Below are 17,817 nucleotides of genomic sequence, written 5' to 3' on the forward strand. Positions count from 1 at the left end.
TGTCTATCTCTGCCTTAGAAATATCCACTGACTTGGCCTCCACAGCCTTCTGTGGCAATGAATTCCACAGATTCATCACCCATCCTCCTCAGCTTCCTTCCTAAAGGAACGTCCATTTATTCTGCCTTAAAAAATCTCCAACAATAAAATGTGAGATGAGGAGATGCTGTGTAAAGGTTGTCAGCATAAACGAGGCATCGTGCCCGATATAAATGGCACACAACACAGACTTGGAAGAATGAGTATAGAAGCATAGAAACTTAGAAAAATAGGTGCAGGAAGAGGCCATACATCTCTTCGAGCCAGCGCCGCCATTCAATATGATCATTCTAAATCGGTACACCATTCCGGCTTTCTCCCCATATCCCTAGATTCCATTACCCCTAAGAGCTATATTGAACTCTCCCTTGAAAACATCCAGTGAATTGACCTCCACTGCCTTCTGTGGCAGAGAATTCCCACAGATTCACAACTCTCTGGGTGAAAAGATGTATGTGGCTTCATAGAGTCAACATTAACAGTCAAGGAGGAAACACAAGTTTAAAAAAAAGGTCTATGACCTGTGAGGCACATTTTTTTTTTTAAACTCGGAGCACAAGAAACAGGTAAAACCAGTTTTCAGCTTTGATTTAGCAAGCAAAGTGTCTCATTTTTAAAACTCTGCCCTCATCTGGAATACATCAGTTCCGCTGATACTCATTCGTGATAGAAAACCAGGCGACTGTTTTGTGGTAAGTGGGGTCTCATCATGTTTCTATAGGATTTACAGCCCTAAGACTTTTGCCTCCATCACAGTGAGAAGGTGCTATGTGGACTCACTGTGGTGGATGTTAATATGTGTTTATTGTTGTTTTTTTATTGTATTGTATGTATGTATGACTGCAGGCACGAAATTTCGTTCAGACTTCGGTCTGAATGACAATAAAGGAAACCCTGTAGGATGAGGATGTTAAATTGAGTTGAAATCTTCATGAAAAATGCAGATTGGGGACTCGAAGACGTTACCCTTGACGACGTTACCCTCAACCATTTTGCATCCAGGGTTTGTGTGGACTGACTGGCCTGTTTTCTGTGGCCTGTCAGGGCTTGTTTACTGCTAACGCTTTACAAAAAAACTCGTCTTTCTGGCTGGCGTTGAAATCAGAACACGAGCTCTCCTCTGAACTTCAAGCAAGTTTTGCTGATCTGATTCCTCCTTTCGGGATACTCATAATTACTTCTAGTTTACAGCCCTCATTCAAACTTTCCGAATAGTGAAAGGCCACGACAGAGTGGATGTGGACAGGATGTTTCCACTAGTGGGAGTTTCTTGGACTAGACGTCATAGTCAGTGGATATATATAAGGCAGAGATAGAAAGATAATTGATTAGTACGGGTGCCAGGGGTTATGGGGAGAAGGCAGGAGAATGGGGTTAGGAGGGAGAGATAGATCAGTCATGATTGAATGGAAGAGTAGACTTGATGGGCCAAATGGCCTAATTCTATTTCTATCACTTATGACTTTATGATCTTACGTGTGTGCGTGGGTGTATGTGTGTGGGTATATGCGTAAATGTTTGTGTGTAGATGTGTGTGTCTGTGTGTTTTTGGGTGTATGTATATCTGTGTGTGTGTGGGTATATATGTGTGCAGTGGCGGACTGGGTCTAAAAATATTGGTTGCCAGGAGACAAAGGGGGCCCACTTCATCAGGGGCCCACTTGATATAGGGGGCCCACTTCATCAGGGGCCCACTTGCCATCGGGCAAGCGGACACCTTGGCCATTCCGCCACTGTATGTGTGTGCGTGTGGGTATGTTTGTGCGTGTGGGTGTGTGTGTGTGTGTGTGTGTGTGGGTATGTGGGTGTGTGTGGGTATGTGTGTGTGTGGGTGGGTGTGTGTGTGGGTGGGTATGTGTGTGTGTGCATGTGGGTATGTGGCTGTGTGTGGGTATGTGTGTGTGGGTGGGTATGTGTGGGTGTGTGTGGGTATATGTATGTAATGTGTGTGTGTGTGTATATATGTGTGTATATATATATACACACAACTTTTTATTCTCGTTTATAGAAACATAGAAAATAGGTGCAGGAGTAGGCCATTCGGCCCTTCGAACCTGCACCGCCATTCAATATGATCATGGCTGATCATCCAACTCAGTATCCTGTACCTGCCTTCTCTCCATACCCCCTGTTCCCTTTAGCCACAAGGGCCACATCTAACTCCCTCTTAAATATAGCCAATGAACTGTGGCCTCAACTACCTTCTGTGGCAGAGAATTCCACAGATTCACCACTCTCTGTGTGAAAAATGTGTTCCTCATCTTGGTCCTAAAAGATTTCCCCCTTATCCTTAAACTGGACTTCCCCAACATCGGGAACAATCTTCCTGCATCTAGCCTGTCCAACCCCTTAATTGTTTGCTATTATATTGTTTGCAGGGTACCGTGTGTGCATATTCTGTTGTGCTGTTATAAGTAAGAATTTAATTTGCAGGAATAGTTGTTATGTGGGACATAGGACAGTAAGACACTCTCTTGACCTTTGACTCTGAGCCCTTCATCCCCCCCCCCCACCCCCCTTCCCCCTCTCCTGGGCTCTTTAGGGCGGTTGCCATGGCAACGAGGCAGGGCCCGAGCGGGCGGGCAGCGTGCGTCATGCGTCATGACGCACAATCTCCGCCCACCACCCGGCGCGGTGACGTCACCCAATCAGTGCGCGCCGCGGAGAGTGAAGGCGAAACTGCAATAAAACAAAAACAAATCAAAAACCCCATCTAATCTCGCCCAAACGCTTCACAAACCCCCCGAAGGAAACGCAATCCATATACTCGGTAAGTTGCAAAAAAAAAAGCAATTGATTATTTTGATTTGATGAGTTGATTTGATGATTTGCAAATGCCTGTGTTTTTTTTTTGTTTTTGTTGTTTATTTAAGTCATTGAGCTCCACTTTGGGTCTCATGTGAACGGGCTGTTTGGAAAGTTTAACTTGCACGGGGAAAAATGTTGGCATCGAGTCGGAAAATCCTTTTTTCTTATAAAAAAAACAAAATATGTTTTCCCCTCCCTTGCACACTTCGGTCAACCGAACTTGCTGGCCGGCCGGCGGAATCCCGCCTCCCCTCGGCGGTGATTGGCCGGCGGGCCGAGGCGCCGCCGCCCGATTGGCGGAGGCCGCTGTCTGTCTGTCCGGCTGACGTCACGGCCATGTGTGTGTGTGTGTGGAGCCCGGGCGGGGGTTTGGTTGCGCGGTGCGCTGTCAACCACACGTGACCAGGGATCACCTCTCCACAGATGCTGCCCATCCCGCTGTTACTTACTCCAGCATTTCATGTCTATCTCCGACTTAAACCGATATCTACGGTTCTTTCCCGCACCCAACAGCACGCACGCTTGTCTCCTTTCCAAAAAGCATAGAAAATAAGTGCAGGAGTAGGCCATTCGGCCCTTCGAGCCAGCACCGCCATTTCATTGTGATCATGGCTGATCGTCCCCAATCAATAACCCGTGCCTGCCTTCTCCCCATATCCCTTGATTCCACCAGCCCCCAGAGCTCTATCCAACTCTCTCTTAAATCCATCCAGTGATTTGGCCTCCACTGCCCTCTGTGGCAGGGAATTCCACAAATTCACAACTCTCTGGGTGAAATAGTTTTTCCTCATCTCAGTCCTAAATGGCCTACCCCTTATTCTTAAACTGTGACCCCCTAGTTCTGGACTCCCCCCCCAACATCAGGAACATTTTTCCTGCATCTGCCTTATCCAATCTTCTAAGAATTTTATACGTTTCTGGAGGAACCCTCTCATCCTTCTAAGTTCCAGCGACTACAAGCCCAGTCGACCCATTCTTTCACCATATGTCAGTCCCACCATCCCAGGAATTAACCTGGTGAACCTACGCTGCACTCCCTCAATAGCAATAATGTCCTTCCACAAATTAGGAGACCAAAATTGCACACAATACTCCAGGTCCGGTCTCACCAGGGACTGGAGAAACTCAGTGGGACAGGCAGCATCTCTGGAGAACGTGGATAGGCGACGTTTCGGGTTGAGACCCTTCTTTCGACTCCGACGTAAGCTTGCTAATATTTTGGTCTCTTTCAGGTCTCATTGTCAATGCTGCCTCCCTGCTGTCATGAGTTGGGCGTTGGAAGAATGGAAATCGGAATTATCCAGCCGGGCCGTGCAGAAAATAGCAGAGTACGAGAGCCATGTGGAGAAGCTAAAGAAGGAACGGCAGCAGAAGCAGATTCAGTTGGATAGTTTAGAGGTTGCGTTCCAAAAACAAAATCAAAAGGTGACTCACGCCCGCCCTTACTCTCAACTTTTCCCATCTATCTGCCAGATGAGAGGAATAGATCGGGTAGATTGCACAGTCTCTTGCCCAGAGTAGGGGAATCGAGGACAAGAGGGTCTGAGCTGTAGTGAAAGGGTTGAGCAGGCTGTGACTCCATTCCTTGGAGCGCAAGAGGATGAGGGGGTGATCATACAGAGGTGTATAAAAATATGAGAGGAATAGATCGGGTAGATGCACAGAGTCTCTTGCCCAGAGTAAGGGTATCGAGGACGAGAGGACTTGGGTTTAAGGTGAAGGGGAAAAGATTCAATAGGAATCTGATGGGTCACCTTTACACACGGTGTATGGAACGAGCTGCCGGAGGAGGTAGTTCAGGCTGGGACTGTCCCGGAGGTCAGAGAGGTAGATGGATAGGACAGGTTTGGATGGATATGGACCAAGCGCGGGCAGGTGGGACTAGTGTAGATGGGACATGTTGGCCGGTGTGGGCAAGTTGGGCCGGAGGTGTCACGGTGGCGCAGCGGTAGAGTTCTTGCCTCACAGCGTCAGAGACCGGGGTTCGATCCCGACCACGGGTGCTGTCTGTACGGTGTTTGTTCGTTCTCCACGTGGCCTACGTGGGCTTTCTCCGAGATCTTCGGTTTCCTCCCACACTCCAAAGACACACAGGTTGGTCGGTTAATTGGCTGGGTATCAATGTAAAATTGGCCCTGGTGTGCGTAGGATAGTGTTAATGTGCGGGGATCGCTGGTCGGCGTGGACTCGGTAGGGCGAAGGGCTTGTTTCAGCGCTGTGTCTCTCAACTAAACTAATGTGACAAAAACACTTGAGGTTTAACGCAACCACATCTCTTAGGAATGCTACAACTGGCCTCATAGCGGGTGGTAGTTTAGTTTAGAGATACAGCGCAGAAACAGGCCCTTCGGCCCACCGAGTCCGCGCCGACCAGCGGTCCCTGTTACACTAGCACACACTACAGACTAGGGACAATTAACAGTTTTTACTGAAGCCAATTAACCTACAAACCTGTACGTCTTTGGAGTGTGGGAGGAAACCGGAGCACCCGGGGAAAACCCACGCAGAAAACGTACAAACTCCGTACAGACAAGCACCCGTGGTCAGGATCGAACCTCTGTTCAAAGAGCAGTTGACATTTACAAGGAATTCTATTCTCTTAACATCTGTACAATGATGTGTGTATTTGACATAGACAATAGGTGCAGGAGTAGGCCATTCGGCCCTTGGAGCCAGCACTGCCATTCAATATGATCATGGCTGATCATCCCCAATCAGTACCCTGTTCCTGCCTTCTCTTTGGAAGGGAGATGAGTTTTCTCCCAGAGACTTGTGAATCTGTAGAATTCTCTGCCTCAGAAGGCAGTGGAGGCCAATTCTCTGGATGCTTTCACGAGAGAGTTAGATAGGGCTCTTAAAGACGGGTTATGGGGAGAAGGCAGGAACGGGGTACTGATTGTGGATGATCAGCCATGATCACATTGAATGGTGGTGCTGGCTCGAAGGACCGAATGGCCCAATCCTGCACCTATTGTCGATTCTCAGTCCACTTCGTGCCTGACTTTTCGCCGATGTCTTTAAGCTCGAAGGTGAGAGGAACGAAAACTCGTCCTTGAAGAGAGAGGCGCAGAACCTGACGGAGGCCTGCGGCAATCTAGAGAAGGCGCAGCGGAGGCTCAGCCACGAGATTCAGGTGAAGGAGGCCCTGGTGTGCAGTCTGGAGGGCCAGCTGCTGGCAGCTAGGAACCAGAACGACAAACAGGAGCAAGAGATCAAAAGGTAATCGTTGAGACATTTTAGTGTATAGACACACACACAGCGCGGAAACGGGCCCACCGACTCCGCGCCGACCGGCGATCCCCGGCAGCGGTAGAGTTGCTGCCTCGCAGCGCCAGTGACCCGGGTCCGATCCCGACTATGGGTGCTGCCTGCGCGGAGTTTGCACGTTCTCCACGTGACCTTCCCCACCCCCCACACTCCAAAGACGTGCAGGTTTGGAAGTTTCTTCTTCTTCTTGCGAATGAAACATAAACCAAAGGAATAGTTAGATCTCAAGCCGGGTGTTGAGCAGCCAGGTTGTGTCTCTGTTGGCGTCAATGTCTGCCAGGCCCTGACAGAGCTCCATTTGGTGGGTGGTAGAGCGGGCACCCAGAGATGACAAGGTTGGCTGTCTGTTGTTCTGCACCGGATTCACAGGCTGGGCTCTGGCGGAGCCCCCCCATCTCCACACGCTGGCGTTGAAACGCCCAACTCCAGTACCAAGTCTGTTATGCTTCACCCATGCTGCTCTGAGGAGGTCAAACCCTGGACAGCTTTTATCTGGTGGAGAGATGTAGCTGTGTAATGGAGATGAGGAAGGACATTATTGCCATAGAGGGAGTGCAGAGAAGGTTCACCAGACTGATTCCTGGGATGTCAGGACTGTCTTATGAAGAAAGACTGGATAGACTTGGTTTATACTCTCTAGAATTTAGGAGATTGAGAGGGGATCTTATAGAAACTTACAAAATTCTTAAGGGGTTGGACAGGCTAGATGCAGGAAGATTGCTCCCGATGTTGGGGAAGTCCAGGACAAGGGGTCACAGCTTAAGGATAAGGGGGAAATCCTTTAAAACCGAGATGAGAAGAACTTTTTTCACACAGAGAGTGGTGAATCTCTGGCACAGAGGGTAGTCGAGGCCAGTTCATTGGCTATATTTAAGAGGGAGTTAGATGTGGCCCTTGTGGCTAAGGGGATCAGAGGGTATGGAGAGAAGGCAGGTACGGGATACTGAGTTGGATGATCAGCCATGATCATATTGAATGGCGGTGCAGGCTCGAAGGGCCGAATGGCCTACTCCTGCACCTAATTTCTATGTTTCTATGTTTCTATGAGGTTGCCTTCCACTCCTGTGACCACTTGGTGGTTATCCAGTGTGCTTTTGAAAGTTAATCGGCTTGGTAAAAATGCTAAATTGTGAGTAGGATAGTGTTAGTGTCTGGGTATTGCTGGTCGGCGTGGATTCGGTGGGCCGAAGAGCCTGTTTCTGCGTCTCTAAACTAATCTAAATTAGCAACATCCAACACACAGCATTTTGTGTCTCTTCACCTTTCTTTATCTGGAGTCCAGAACCAGGGGCCACAGTCTAAAAATAAAGGGGAGGCCATTTGAAATTGAGATGAGAAAAAAACGTTTTCACCCAGAGAGTTTTTTTTCTTTTTTTTCTTTTTTTCTTTTTTTCTTTATTTATATAGCACATTTTTAGTCAACTTGCATTGACCCCAAAGTGCTTCACATAATTACATCCACACACACAGGCAAAGGTGGGTGAAGTGTCTTGCCCAAGGACACACAAGGAGTTGTGGAATTCTCTGCCACAGAAAGCAGTGGAGGCCAATTCACTGGATGAATTTAAAAGAGAGTTAGATAGAGCTCTAAGTGCTAGCAGAATCTAGGGATATGGGGAGAAGGCAGGCAAGGGTTACTGATTGTGGATGATCAGCCATGATCACAATGAATGGCGATGGTGGCACGAAGGACCAAATGGCCTACTCCTGCACCTATTTTCTATGTTTCTATTGCATGTCACCTATTGTATGAGTCGGAGAGGGTCTGTGCAGTCAGTGTTACTGGAGTTATACCCAAATCACAGGTTTAGTTTTGTGATACAGCGTGGAAACAGGCCCTTCGGCCCACCGAGTCTGTGCCGACCAGCGATCCCCACACACTTGACACTATCCCACACGCACTAGGGATAATTTACACATGCACCAAGCCGATTAATGTTTAAACCTGTACGTCTTTGGAGTGTGTGGGAGGAGACTGAGGATCTCGGGAGAAAACCCACACAGGTCAAGGGGGAAAACGTACGAACTCCGTACAGACAGCACCCGTAGTGGGGAACCAACCCGGGTCCCTGCCGCTGTGAGGCAGCAACTCTACCGCTGCGCCACATTGCCGCCCCTATGACGATGCCGGGCCTGTTAAGGTAGCAAATGTTTTGCAGTCCGTCACCTGGCCTCTCTCTCTGCGGAGTTTGTTTCCAACTGCGCTGAGTGAAAAGCGGTTTATCACCATTGAGAAGTTCCTTCACCTCGATCTTCATTCTTTTTCCGCCCTCGTGTGGTCAAGGGCACTGCAGTTCTTCTCTGGGCCAGAAGGTCATAAGTGATAGGAGCAGAGAATTAGGCCATTCGGCCCATCGAGCCCACTCCGCCATTCAATCACGGCTGATCTATCTCTGGCCCCCATTCTCCTGCCTTCTCCCCCCACACAACCCCCTGACGCCTGTACTAATGAAGAATCTGTCTATCTCCGCTTTGAAAATATTCGCCGACTTGGCCTCCACAGCCGTCTGCGGCAAAGAATTCCACGGATTCGCCACCGAAAGGTGTTTCGTTCTTTCTGTGCCGCAAACTCTCGTTATCTCAAACTCTTGCTTAAGGGCCTGCCCCACTTGGCCTTTTTTTTTTTCGGCGACTGCCAGCATCATTGACTGACGTATCAGGTCAACGGAAAATTTGCGGTGTGATGATGTATGACGCGGAGGCGACTTGGCGTGAAGACGTTTTCGAGCGTCGCGACATTTCTCCGCCAACGGGTTTTGAAATGTTCAAAAAAAATTTTGGCGACACTGATATGACACCGGAAGTCGTCAAAGAAATCGCCATGTGGGACAGGCCCTTGACTCTAAGCTGGTGCTGCAAAACCTATCAGACTCTTTGCCTTCCTCTGCTTCTCTCGTTTCTCCGCTCTACTCATTCCAAGCTTGACGGTGAAGTCCTCGCGGCGAAGGCCTTTGTCTGTTCGGCCTAGCGCTCTCCGGACAAAAAAAAATCATTTAAAAAACAAAAGTGATTCAAAGTTAAACGCTGGAATGATTTCAGGCTGGTGGCCGAGCTTGAACGAAGTCAAAGGGCCTCGACAACAACATCAGAATATCATCTCCTCCCTTCCTCGACTCAGAGCCACCCGGAGCTCAGCAGGGCACGTGAGGGTAAGTTTTATCACTGAAGGCCGAAAATTTAGTTTTCCCTTCGTTTTGATAATTAAATTAATTTTCAGAAGTAAACTTGCAACGGTGGCGCAGTGGTAGAGTTTCTCCCTCGCAGTGCCGGAGACCCAGGTCCGATCCCGATGACGGGTGCTGTCTGTGCGGAGTTTGCACGTTCTCCCCGTGACCTGCGTGGGTTTTCTCTGGGTGCTCCGGTTTCCTCCCACACTCCAAAGACGAGCAGATTTGTAGGTTAATTGGCTTGGGTTTGTATACTTGGTATACGTCTAAATTGTCCCGAGTGAGTATAGAGTAGAGTTACTGTGCGGCATCTAGTTTACTTTAGAGATACAGGCCTTTCGGCCCACCGAGGCCGCACCGACCAGCGATCCCCGCACATCCGACACACACTAGGGACAATTTACACTTATACCAAGCCAATTAACCTACAAACCTGTACGTCTTTGGAGTGTGGGAGGAAAACGAAGATCTCGGAGAAAACCCACGCAGGTCACGGGGAGAACGTACAAACTCCGTACAGACAGCACCCGTAGTCGGGATCGAACCCGGGTCTCTGGCGCTGTGAGGCAGCAACTCTACCCCGCCGTGTGCTGCCACCGACATTTTGATTGTTGTCAAGTTTACCGAGGTACAGTGAAAAGCCTTTGTGATACATAGAGTGATACAACGTGGAAACAAGCCCAACTTGCCCAATATGGGTCATAGAGTGATACAGCGTGGAAACAGGCCCTTTGGCCCAACCTGCCCACACCGGCCAACATGTCGCAGCTACACTGGTCCCACCTTCCTGCGCTTGGCCCACATCCCTCCAAACCCTGTCCTATCCATGTATTGGTGGTCCAGGAGAAGTTGTTGCAGTAAATATCACCAACGACTTATCCGTCTCTGTGGTAGATGTTGTAAGGCTGCAAGGTTTTCAGCTGTAAATCGTGCGAAACTGTCTCAATTTGTAACTTTGTGTTATTGTAATGCAGATTTGAAACGGGATGAACTGCAAGAGAAACACAGTCGGGAGGTAGAGGAGAGGAATCGGCTGGTTTCTGAAGTGAAGGCACTGAAGATCCAGGTCAGTGTAAAAGTCAAATGATATAGAACAGTTTAGTTTAGAGATACAATAGACAATAGGTGTAGGAGTAGGCCATTTGGCCCTTCGAGCCAGTACCGCCATTCAATGTGATCATGGCTGATCATCCCCAATCAGTACCCCGTTCCTGCCTTCTCCCCATATCCCCTGACAGCTATTTTTAAGAGCCCCATCTAGCTCTCTCTTGAAAGCATCCAGAGTACCTGCCTCCACCGCCCTCTGAGGCAGAGAATTCCACAGACTCACCACTCTCTGTGAGAAAAAGTGTTTCCTCGTCTCCGTTCTAAATGGCTTACTCCTTATTCTTAAACTGTGTGTGGCCCCTGGTTCTGGACTCTCCCAACATCGGGAACATATTTCCTGCCTCTAGCGTGTCCAAGCCCTTAACAATCTTATATGTTTCAATGAGGTACCCTCTCATCCTTCTAAACTCTCGCCGTCCCGGGAATTAACCTTGTAAACCTACGTTGCACTCCCTCAATAGCAAGAAAATCCTTCCTCAAATTAGGGGACCAAAACTGCATACACGATACAATGCGCAAACAGGCCCTTCGGCCCGCCAAGCCCACTCTCCAAAGACGTACGGGTTTGTAGCAAGCTAGCACGCTTGTTTATACAGCACATTTCAATATGACAGTCCCGGGATGGCGGGACTGTCATACGCTGAGAGAATGGAGCGGCTGGGCTTGTACACTCTGGAGTTTAGAAGGATGAGAGGGAATCTTATTGCAACATATAAGATTGATAAGGGTTTGGACAGGCTAGAGGCAGGAAACATGTTCCCGATGTTGGGGGAGTCCAGAACCAGGGGCCACACACAGTTTAAGAATAAGGTGTAGGCCATTTAGAAAGGAGATAAGGAAACACTTTTTCTCACAGAGAGTTGTGAGTCTGTGGAATTCTCTGCCTCAGAGGACGGTGGAGGCCGGTTCTCTGGATACTTTCAAGAGAGAGCGAGATAGGGCTCTTAAAGATAGCGGAGTCAGGGGATATGGGGAGAAGGCAGGAACGGGGTACTGATTGGGGATGATCAGCCATGATCACAGTGAATGGCGGAGCTGGCTCGAAGGGCCGAATGGCCTACTCCTGCACCTATTGTCTATTGTCTAATAACAAGGCAAGTCAAAGTGCTTTACACAAAGCATTCAAAAGCAATTAAAAACAGTCAATAAAAAGAATAGAAAATAAAAACAAGCTAAATTAGAATAAGACAAGTATAAAATACAAGAATAAAAGTTAAAGGTACACAAAAATGCCGGAGAAACTCAGCGGGTATGGAGCGAAGGAAAAGGTGACGTTTCGGGTCGAGACCCTTCTTCAGAATAAAAGTTGCAGTGTAAGAAATGAATAATTATTTAATTTAATTGAAAGCAGCATCAACAGAAAAGTCTGAAGAAGGGTTTCGGCCCGAAACTTTGCCTATTTCCTTCGCTCCATAGATGCTGCCGCACCCGCTGAATTTCTCCAGCACTTTTGTCTACCTTCGATTTTCCAGCATCTGCAGTTCCTTCTTAAACAACTCTTCAACAGAAAAGTCTTCAGACCCGATTTAAAACTGAGAGTTGCATTTTTCTGAAAATTTGTTCCATATATGTGGTTAATTGGCTTGGTATAAGTGTAAATTGTCCCCTGGAGGGGTAGTATGGGAATCGGTGGGCCGAAGGGCCTGTTTCCGCTCTGTATCTTTAAAACTAGACTAAAAGATACTTGAGGGTGCCTTTAGTCCAGCTTTCTAATAATAATAATAATGGATGGGATTTATATAGCGCCTTTCTAATACTCAAGGCGCTTTACATCGCATTATTCATTCACTCCTCAGTCACACTCGGTGGTGGTAAGCTACTTCTGTAGCCACAGCTGCCCTGGGGCAGACTGACGGAAGCGTGGCTGCCAATCTGTGCCTACGGCCCCTCGACCACCACCAATCACTCACACACATTCACACACAGGCAAAGGTGGGTGAAGTGTCTTGCCCAAGGACACAACGACAGTATGCACTCCAAGCGGGATTCGAACCGGCTACCTTCCGGTTGCCCGCCGAACACTTAGCCCATTGTGCCATCTGTCGTCCCAGATTTCTGCCCGAGATGTTGTTGTTGTTGATTGAATATTCTTTGCTGCCAGGTTCAACAGTTGCAATATAGCAGCAACAAGAGCCACAGAGAAAATGGGCCGCAGCAGATCAGGGCCTCCACCTTCAGCTGGCAACAGGACAAAGCTTCCCCTCACTTGCCTGAAAGTCCCGCCAGGTCCCCTTCCTCCGTGTTTCCATGGGAACAACCGAAGACGGCGCCCAACCACCATCCCAGAAGCCCGCAGCCGAGCAACAACAAGTCAAGCCACCTCGCACCGGATTCCAAGAACGACCATCTTGAGGAGCCAGCCAGCGAGCAAATGCAGGAGTTGAGAAAAGAAAATCAAGGTACATAGAAACATAGAAAGCAGGAGTAGGTCATTCGGCCCTTCGAGCCTGCACCGCCATTCAATATGATCATGGCTGATCATCTAACTCAGTATCCCGTACCTGCCTTCTCTCCATACCCCCTGATCCCTTTAGCCACAGGGGCCACATCTAACTCCCTCTTAAATATAGCCAATGAACTGTGGCCTCAACTACTTTCTGTGGCAGAGAATTCCACAGATTCTCTGTGTGAAAAAAAAAATTTCTCATCTCGGTCCTAAAAGACTTCGCCCCTATCCTTAAACTGTGTGACCCCTTGTTCTGGACTTCCCCAACATCGGGAACAATCTTCCTGCATCAAGCCTGTCCAACCCCTTAAGAATTTTGTAAGTTTCTATAAGATCCCCCCTCAATCTTCTAAATTCTAACGAGTACAAGCCGAGTCTATCCAGTCTTTCTTCATATGAAAGTCCTGACATCCCAGGAATCAGTCTGGTGAACCTACTCTAGCAACCCGGTACCGATTCACCGGGTTAATTCCCGGGATGACGGGAACGATGAGAGAATGGGTCGACTGGGCTTATATCCACTGGAATTTAGAAGGATGAGGGGGTATCTTATAGAAACATATAAAATTCATAAGGGACTGGACAGGCGAGATGTAGGAAAAATGTTACCCTGATTTTGGGGGAGTCCAGACACAGACACACACACACACACACTCACTCTCACTCTCACTCTCACTCTCACTCTCACTCTCACACACACACACACACACACACACACACACACACACACACACACACACACACACACACACACAGACAGAGACACACACACACACACACTCACAGACAGACACAGACACACACACACACACACACACACACACACACACACACAGAGACAGACAGACAGACAGACACGTGTGCGCGCGCGCACACAGACAGACACATATACACACACGCGCGCGCACACAGACACAGACACACACACACAGACACACACACACACACACACACACACACACACACACACACACACACACACACATAGAGACAGCCGCACACACACACAGAAAGACAGACACACACAGACATACACAGACAGACAGACAGACACACACGCACACACACACGGGACAATTCACACTTAATCCGAGCCAATTAACCCACAAAACTGCACGCCTTTGGAGTGTGGGGGAAGAACTGAAGATCCCGGTGAAAACCCACGAGGGTCACGGGGAGAACGTACGAACTCCGTACAGACAAGCACTCGGAGTCGGGATCGAACCCGGGTCTGCGTCGCTGCGAGTGCTGTAAGGGCGGCAACTCTACCTTGGCCGCCCTGGAAATCGTCAGCTTGTTTGTTGCCCCAGTTTCCAGCCTCTTGCTTCCCGTCTCCAGAATACAAATCGCTTTTGTTTTTTTTGTTTATTTTGTTCCCGGCTGCAGTGTTGCAGTGCACCAAGTCCGAACTGGAAGTCTGGGTTCAGTCCCAGGAGAAGGAGATCAAAAACCACCTGAACAAGTTGGAAGAAGCACAGTCGTTGCTGGAGAAATCCAGGGGCGAGCTGGCGGTGAAGGAACAAGCTCTGAGCAAGGGCAAGGATAGCCTGGAGAGGGTGGCAGTCCAGCAGGAGCAGACCAGAAACAAGGTGCGATTATCATAGCGACATCGGATAATAGCTGCAGGAGTAGGCCCTGCTGAAAGAGTTAGTTATTAGTTGATTGTTGTCATATTTAAGTTTTCCTGTAGTAAAAAAACAATTGTATTGAATGATGGGATTTGAAAAAAAAATCATCATGACACGGTTTTTTTTCTTACGCAAGTTAAATAGTTCACAGCTCTTTTACAAGTTTTTTATGTAAGTTGAAGAGGTTAATCAGATAAGAAGGGGCCAGAGGATGCCATTGGGATGAATGGCTTTTGGCAAAGAGTGAAAAACAACTCCCTATTTGGAGGTGGCTGATGGTTTCTGGTACATTAACCTCATGCAATTGGTTTTATGTCTGTAGGTATATAAACTCCGGTTTTCTGGTATTTCTTTGTGTGTGCTGCTGGAGATTTGGAGGTAAAACAGTTGCCTTTGGGTCTCTAGGTCCACACCTGTCAGACGTTAAATTAAAGCTTTGTATGGTCTTAAGAATTTGTACTTTGTTTATCTTTTTAAGTGAACTTTTACACTTCGAGCCAGCACCGCCATTCAATATGATCATGGCTGGATCATCCAAAATCAGTACCCTGTTCCTGCCCTCTCCTCATACCCCTTGATTCCGTCAGCCCGAAGAGCTAAATCTAACTCTCGAAAGAAGATAGACACAAAATGCAGGAGTAGCTCAGCGGGTGAGGCAGCATCTCTGGAGAGAAGGAATGGGTGACGTTTCGGGTCGAGATCCTTCTTCAGACGGATGGGGGGGGGGGGGGGGGGGGGGGCAGGAAATAGATAGAAAAGACAGACAGCGCCTGTAGTCGGGATGGAACCCGGGTCTCTGGCGCTGCAACCGCTGTGATGGCAGCAACTTTACCGCTGCGCCCACAAATGTATGATGCCCGCAAATAGATGATGGGCCGAATGGCCTAATTCTGCCCCTTATCACTTATGAAAACCAGAAAGTAATGAGAGCAAAAGGCTTAACGTTGCATCTCCACAATTACCTGGAAGTCCCAATATTAGATGGAGTTATAGGGGAGTTGGCAGGTCTCTATACAAGGAGGATAGACACAAAAAGCTGGAGTAACTCAGGCAGCATCTCTGGAGGGAAGGAATAGGTGACGCCCTTCAGACAAGGAGGAATGTTATTCTTCATTGCCGACTTTAGTCCCCGTACTGATATACACAAGGCTATTTTTTTTAAGGAGAAAGAATGTTTAATCGTGCTGAAGTGGGATGGTATTGTGACGATTTGATATGTTTCTCTCAGTGTGCGGCTCTGGAGCAGAAGTTGAAGCAGGTTTCCGAGGAGCTGAACTGTCAGAGGCAGAACGCAGAGAGCGTTCGGCGCGGGATGGAGCGAAAAGCAAAGAACACGGAGAAAGAATATCAGCAGGTTTATCTCTCTCCCTCTCACTCTCACTCTCACTCTCACTCTCACTCTCACTCTCACTCTCACTCCCTCCCCCTCACTCTTTCCCCTCTCACTCCCCCTCTCACTCCCCCCTCTCACTCCCCCTCCCACTCCCCTCCCCTCCCCCTCTCCCTCTCCCTCTCCCTCTCCCTCTCCCTCTCCCTCTCCCTCTCTCTCTCTCTCTCTCTCCCTCACTCTCTCACTCTCTCTCCCCCTCTCTCACTCTCACTCTCTCACACTCTCTCACACTCTCTCACACTCTCTCACACTCTCTCTCACACTCTCTCTCACACTCTCTCTCACACTCTCTCTCACACTCTCTCTCACACTCTCTCTCACACTCTCTCTCACACTCTCTCACACTCTCACTCACCCTCACCCACCCTCACCCTCTCTCTGTGATTTCAGGAGCTGGCTGACCAGCAACGCACATTTTGCAGCCTTGAACATCAACACAAGCAAGAGAGAAACCAAACGGGCCAGGAGATTCAGCAGCTCAAGACCGAACACCTGGCGTTACAGGCTAAAATCAATAAAGTAACGTTTCTCAACGTATCTGAAAGAAGACTGACTTGTCACCACAGTGGGCAATAGGCCCCATGGTTTTAGTCTCCACACGTGGCAATTAGAAACATAGAAACATAGACAATAGGAGCAGGAGGAGACCATTCAGCCCTTCGATTCATTGTGATCATGGCTGATCATCCCCAATCAATAACCCGTGCCTGCCTTCTCCCCATATCCCCTGACTCCGCTATTTTTAAGAGCCCTATCTAGCTCTCTCTTGAAAGCATCCAGGGAACCTGCCTCCACCGCCCTCGGAGGCTGAGAATTCCACAGACTCACCACTCTCTTCCCTTTCATAGCCAAGGGCGGCACGGTGGCGCAGCGGTAGAGTTGCTGCCTCACAGCGCCAGAGACCCGGGATCGATCCTGACTACGGGTGCTTGTCTTCCACAGATTCACCACCCCTATACCTCGCACTAAACGTTATTCCCTTATCCACACACTGCAAACGGCTCGATCGTAATCATGCATTGTCTTTCCACTGACTGGTTAGCACGCAACAAAAGCTTTTCACTGTACCTCGGTAGACACGTGACAACTGAACTGATCGAAACTCAGAATTAAAGGGCATTCTTTTGGAAAGGAGGTGAGGAGGAACTTTAATCAGAGGGTAGTGAATCTGTGGAACTCATTGCCACAGAGGGCTGTGGAGGCCAAGTCAATGGATATTTTTAAGGCAGAGATAGACACATTTCTTGATTAGAACGGGTGTCAAGGGTTATGGGGAGCAGGCAGGAAAATGAGGTCAGCCATGATTGAATGGCGGAGTAGACTCGATGGGCCGAATGGCCTGATTCTACTCCAATGTCCTTTATGGGGCTGATATCGTGAGTTCATGTGGTTTATTTTGTTCCGACAGATGGAAGCAGGAAAACAGGTGGTGGATCGAGAGCTGGAGGAAGTCAAAGGAAAACGTCACTGGGCCGAGAAGGAGCTTGCGGCTCACCAGAAGAATGAGGACGATCTTCAGGAAAATCTTCAGGCACGTCGGCAGAGATAGAACTATATTGTAGCAAATGTAGACACAAGATGCTGGAGTAACTCAGCGGGACAGGCAGCATCTGGAGAGAGGGAATGGGTGACCTTTCGGGTCTCGACCCCATTCCTTCTCTCCAGAGATGCTGCTTGTCCCGCTGAGTCATCAAAGACCCACACCATCCTGGCCACACACTCATCTCCCTGCTACCTTCAGGTAGAAGGTACAGGAGCCTGAAGACTGCAACAACCAGGTTCAGGAATAGTTACTTCCCCTCAGCCATCAGGCTATTAAACCTGGCTCGGACAAAACTCTGATTATTACCAACCACTTTCTGTTATTTGCACTATCAGTTTATTTATTCATGTGTGTATATATTTATATCATGGTATATGGACACATTTATCTGTTTTGTAGTAAATGCCTACTATTTTCTGTGT

At 48.5% G+C, this 17,817-nt stretch overlaps 1 protein-coding gene across 4 annotated transcripts in view; it reads left to right on the forward strand.

Annotated features, from left to right (window-relative positions):
• Positions 1-507: 507 nt before the first annotated feature.
• LOC116968652 (centromere protein F-like) overlaps positions 508-17,817 on the forward strand; it is a 29,677-nt gene continuing 12,367 nt past the window's right edge. For 3 of the 4 annotated variants that reach the window (XM_033015423.1, XM_033015420.1, XM_033015424.1), the window contains exons 1-10: positions 2,578-2,809; positions 4,080-4,272; positions 5,870-6,066; positions 9,154-9,263; positions 10,256-10,347; positions 12,490-12,787; positions 14,221-14,423; positions 15,691-15,816; positions 16,243-16,371; positions 17,261-17,383. In XM_033015423.1, the coding sequence (XP_032871314.1) occupies positions 4,111-4,272; positions 5,870-6,066; positions 9,154-9,263; positions 10,256-10,347; positions 12,490-12,787; positions 14,221-14,423; positions 15,691-15,816; positions 16,243-16,371; positions 17,261-17,383 (1,440 nt within the window). In that variant the 5' untranslated portion in view covers positions 2,578-2,809; positions 4,080-4,110. Of the gene's footprint in view, positions 732-2,577; positions 2,810-4,079; positions 4,273-5,869; positions 6,067-9,153; positions 9,264-10,255; positions 10,348-12,489; positions 12,788-14,220; positions 14,424-15,690; positions 15,817-16,242; positions 16,372-17,260; positions 17,384-17,817 lie in introns of those variants that run through there. The other variant, XM_033015421.1, reaches the window with a different exon arrangement.

The sequence above is a fragment of the Amblyraja radiata genome, chromosome 45, assembly GCF_010909765.2.
Source record: "Amblyraja radiata isolate CabotCenter1 chromosome 45, sAmbRad1.1.pri, whole genome shotgun sequence".
Taxonomy (NCBI): domain Eukaryota; kingdom Metazoa; phylum Chordata; class Chondrichthyes; order Rajiformes; family Rajidae; genus Amblyraja; species Amblyraja radiata.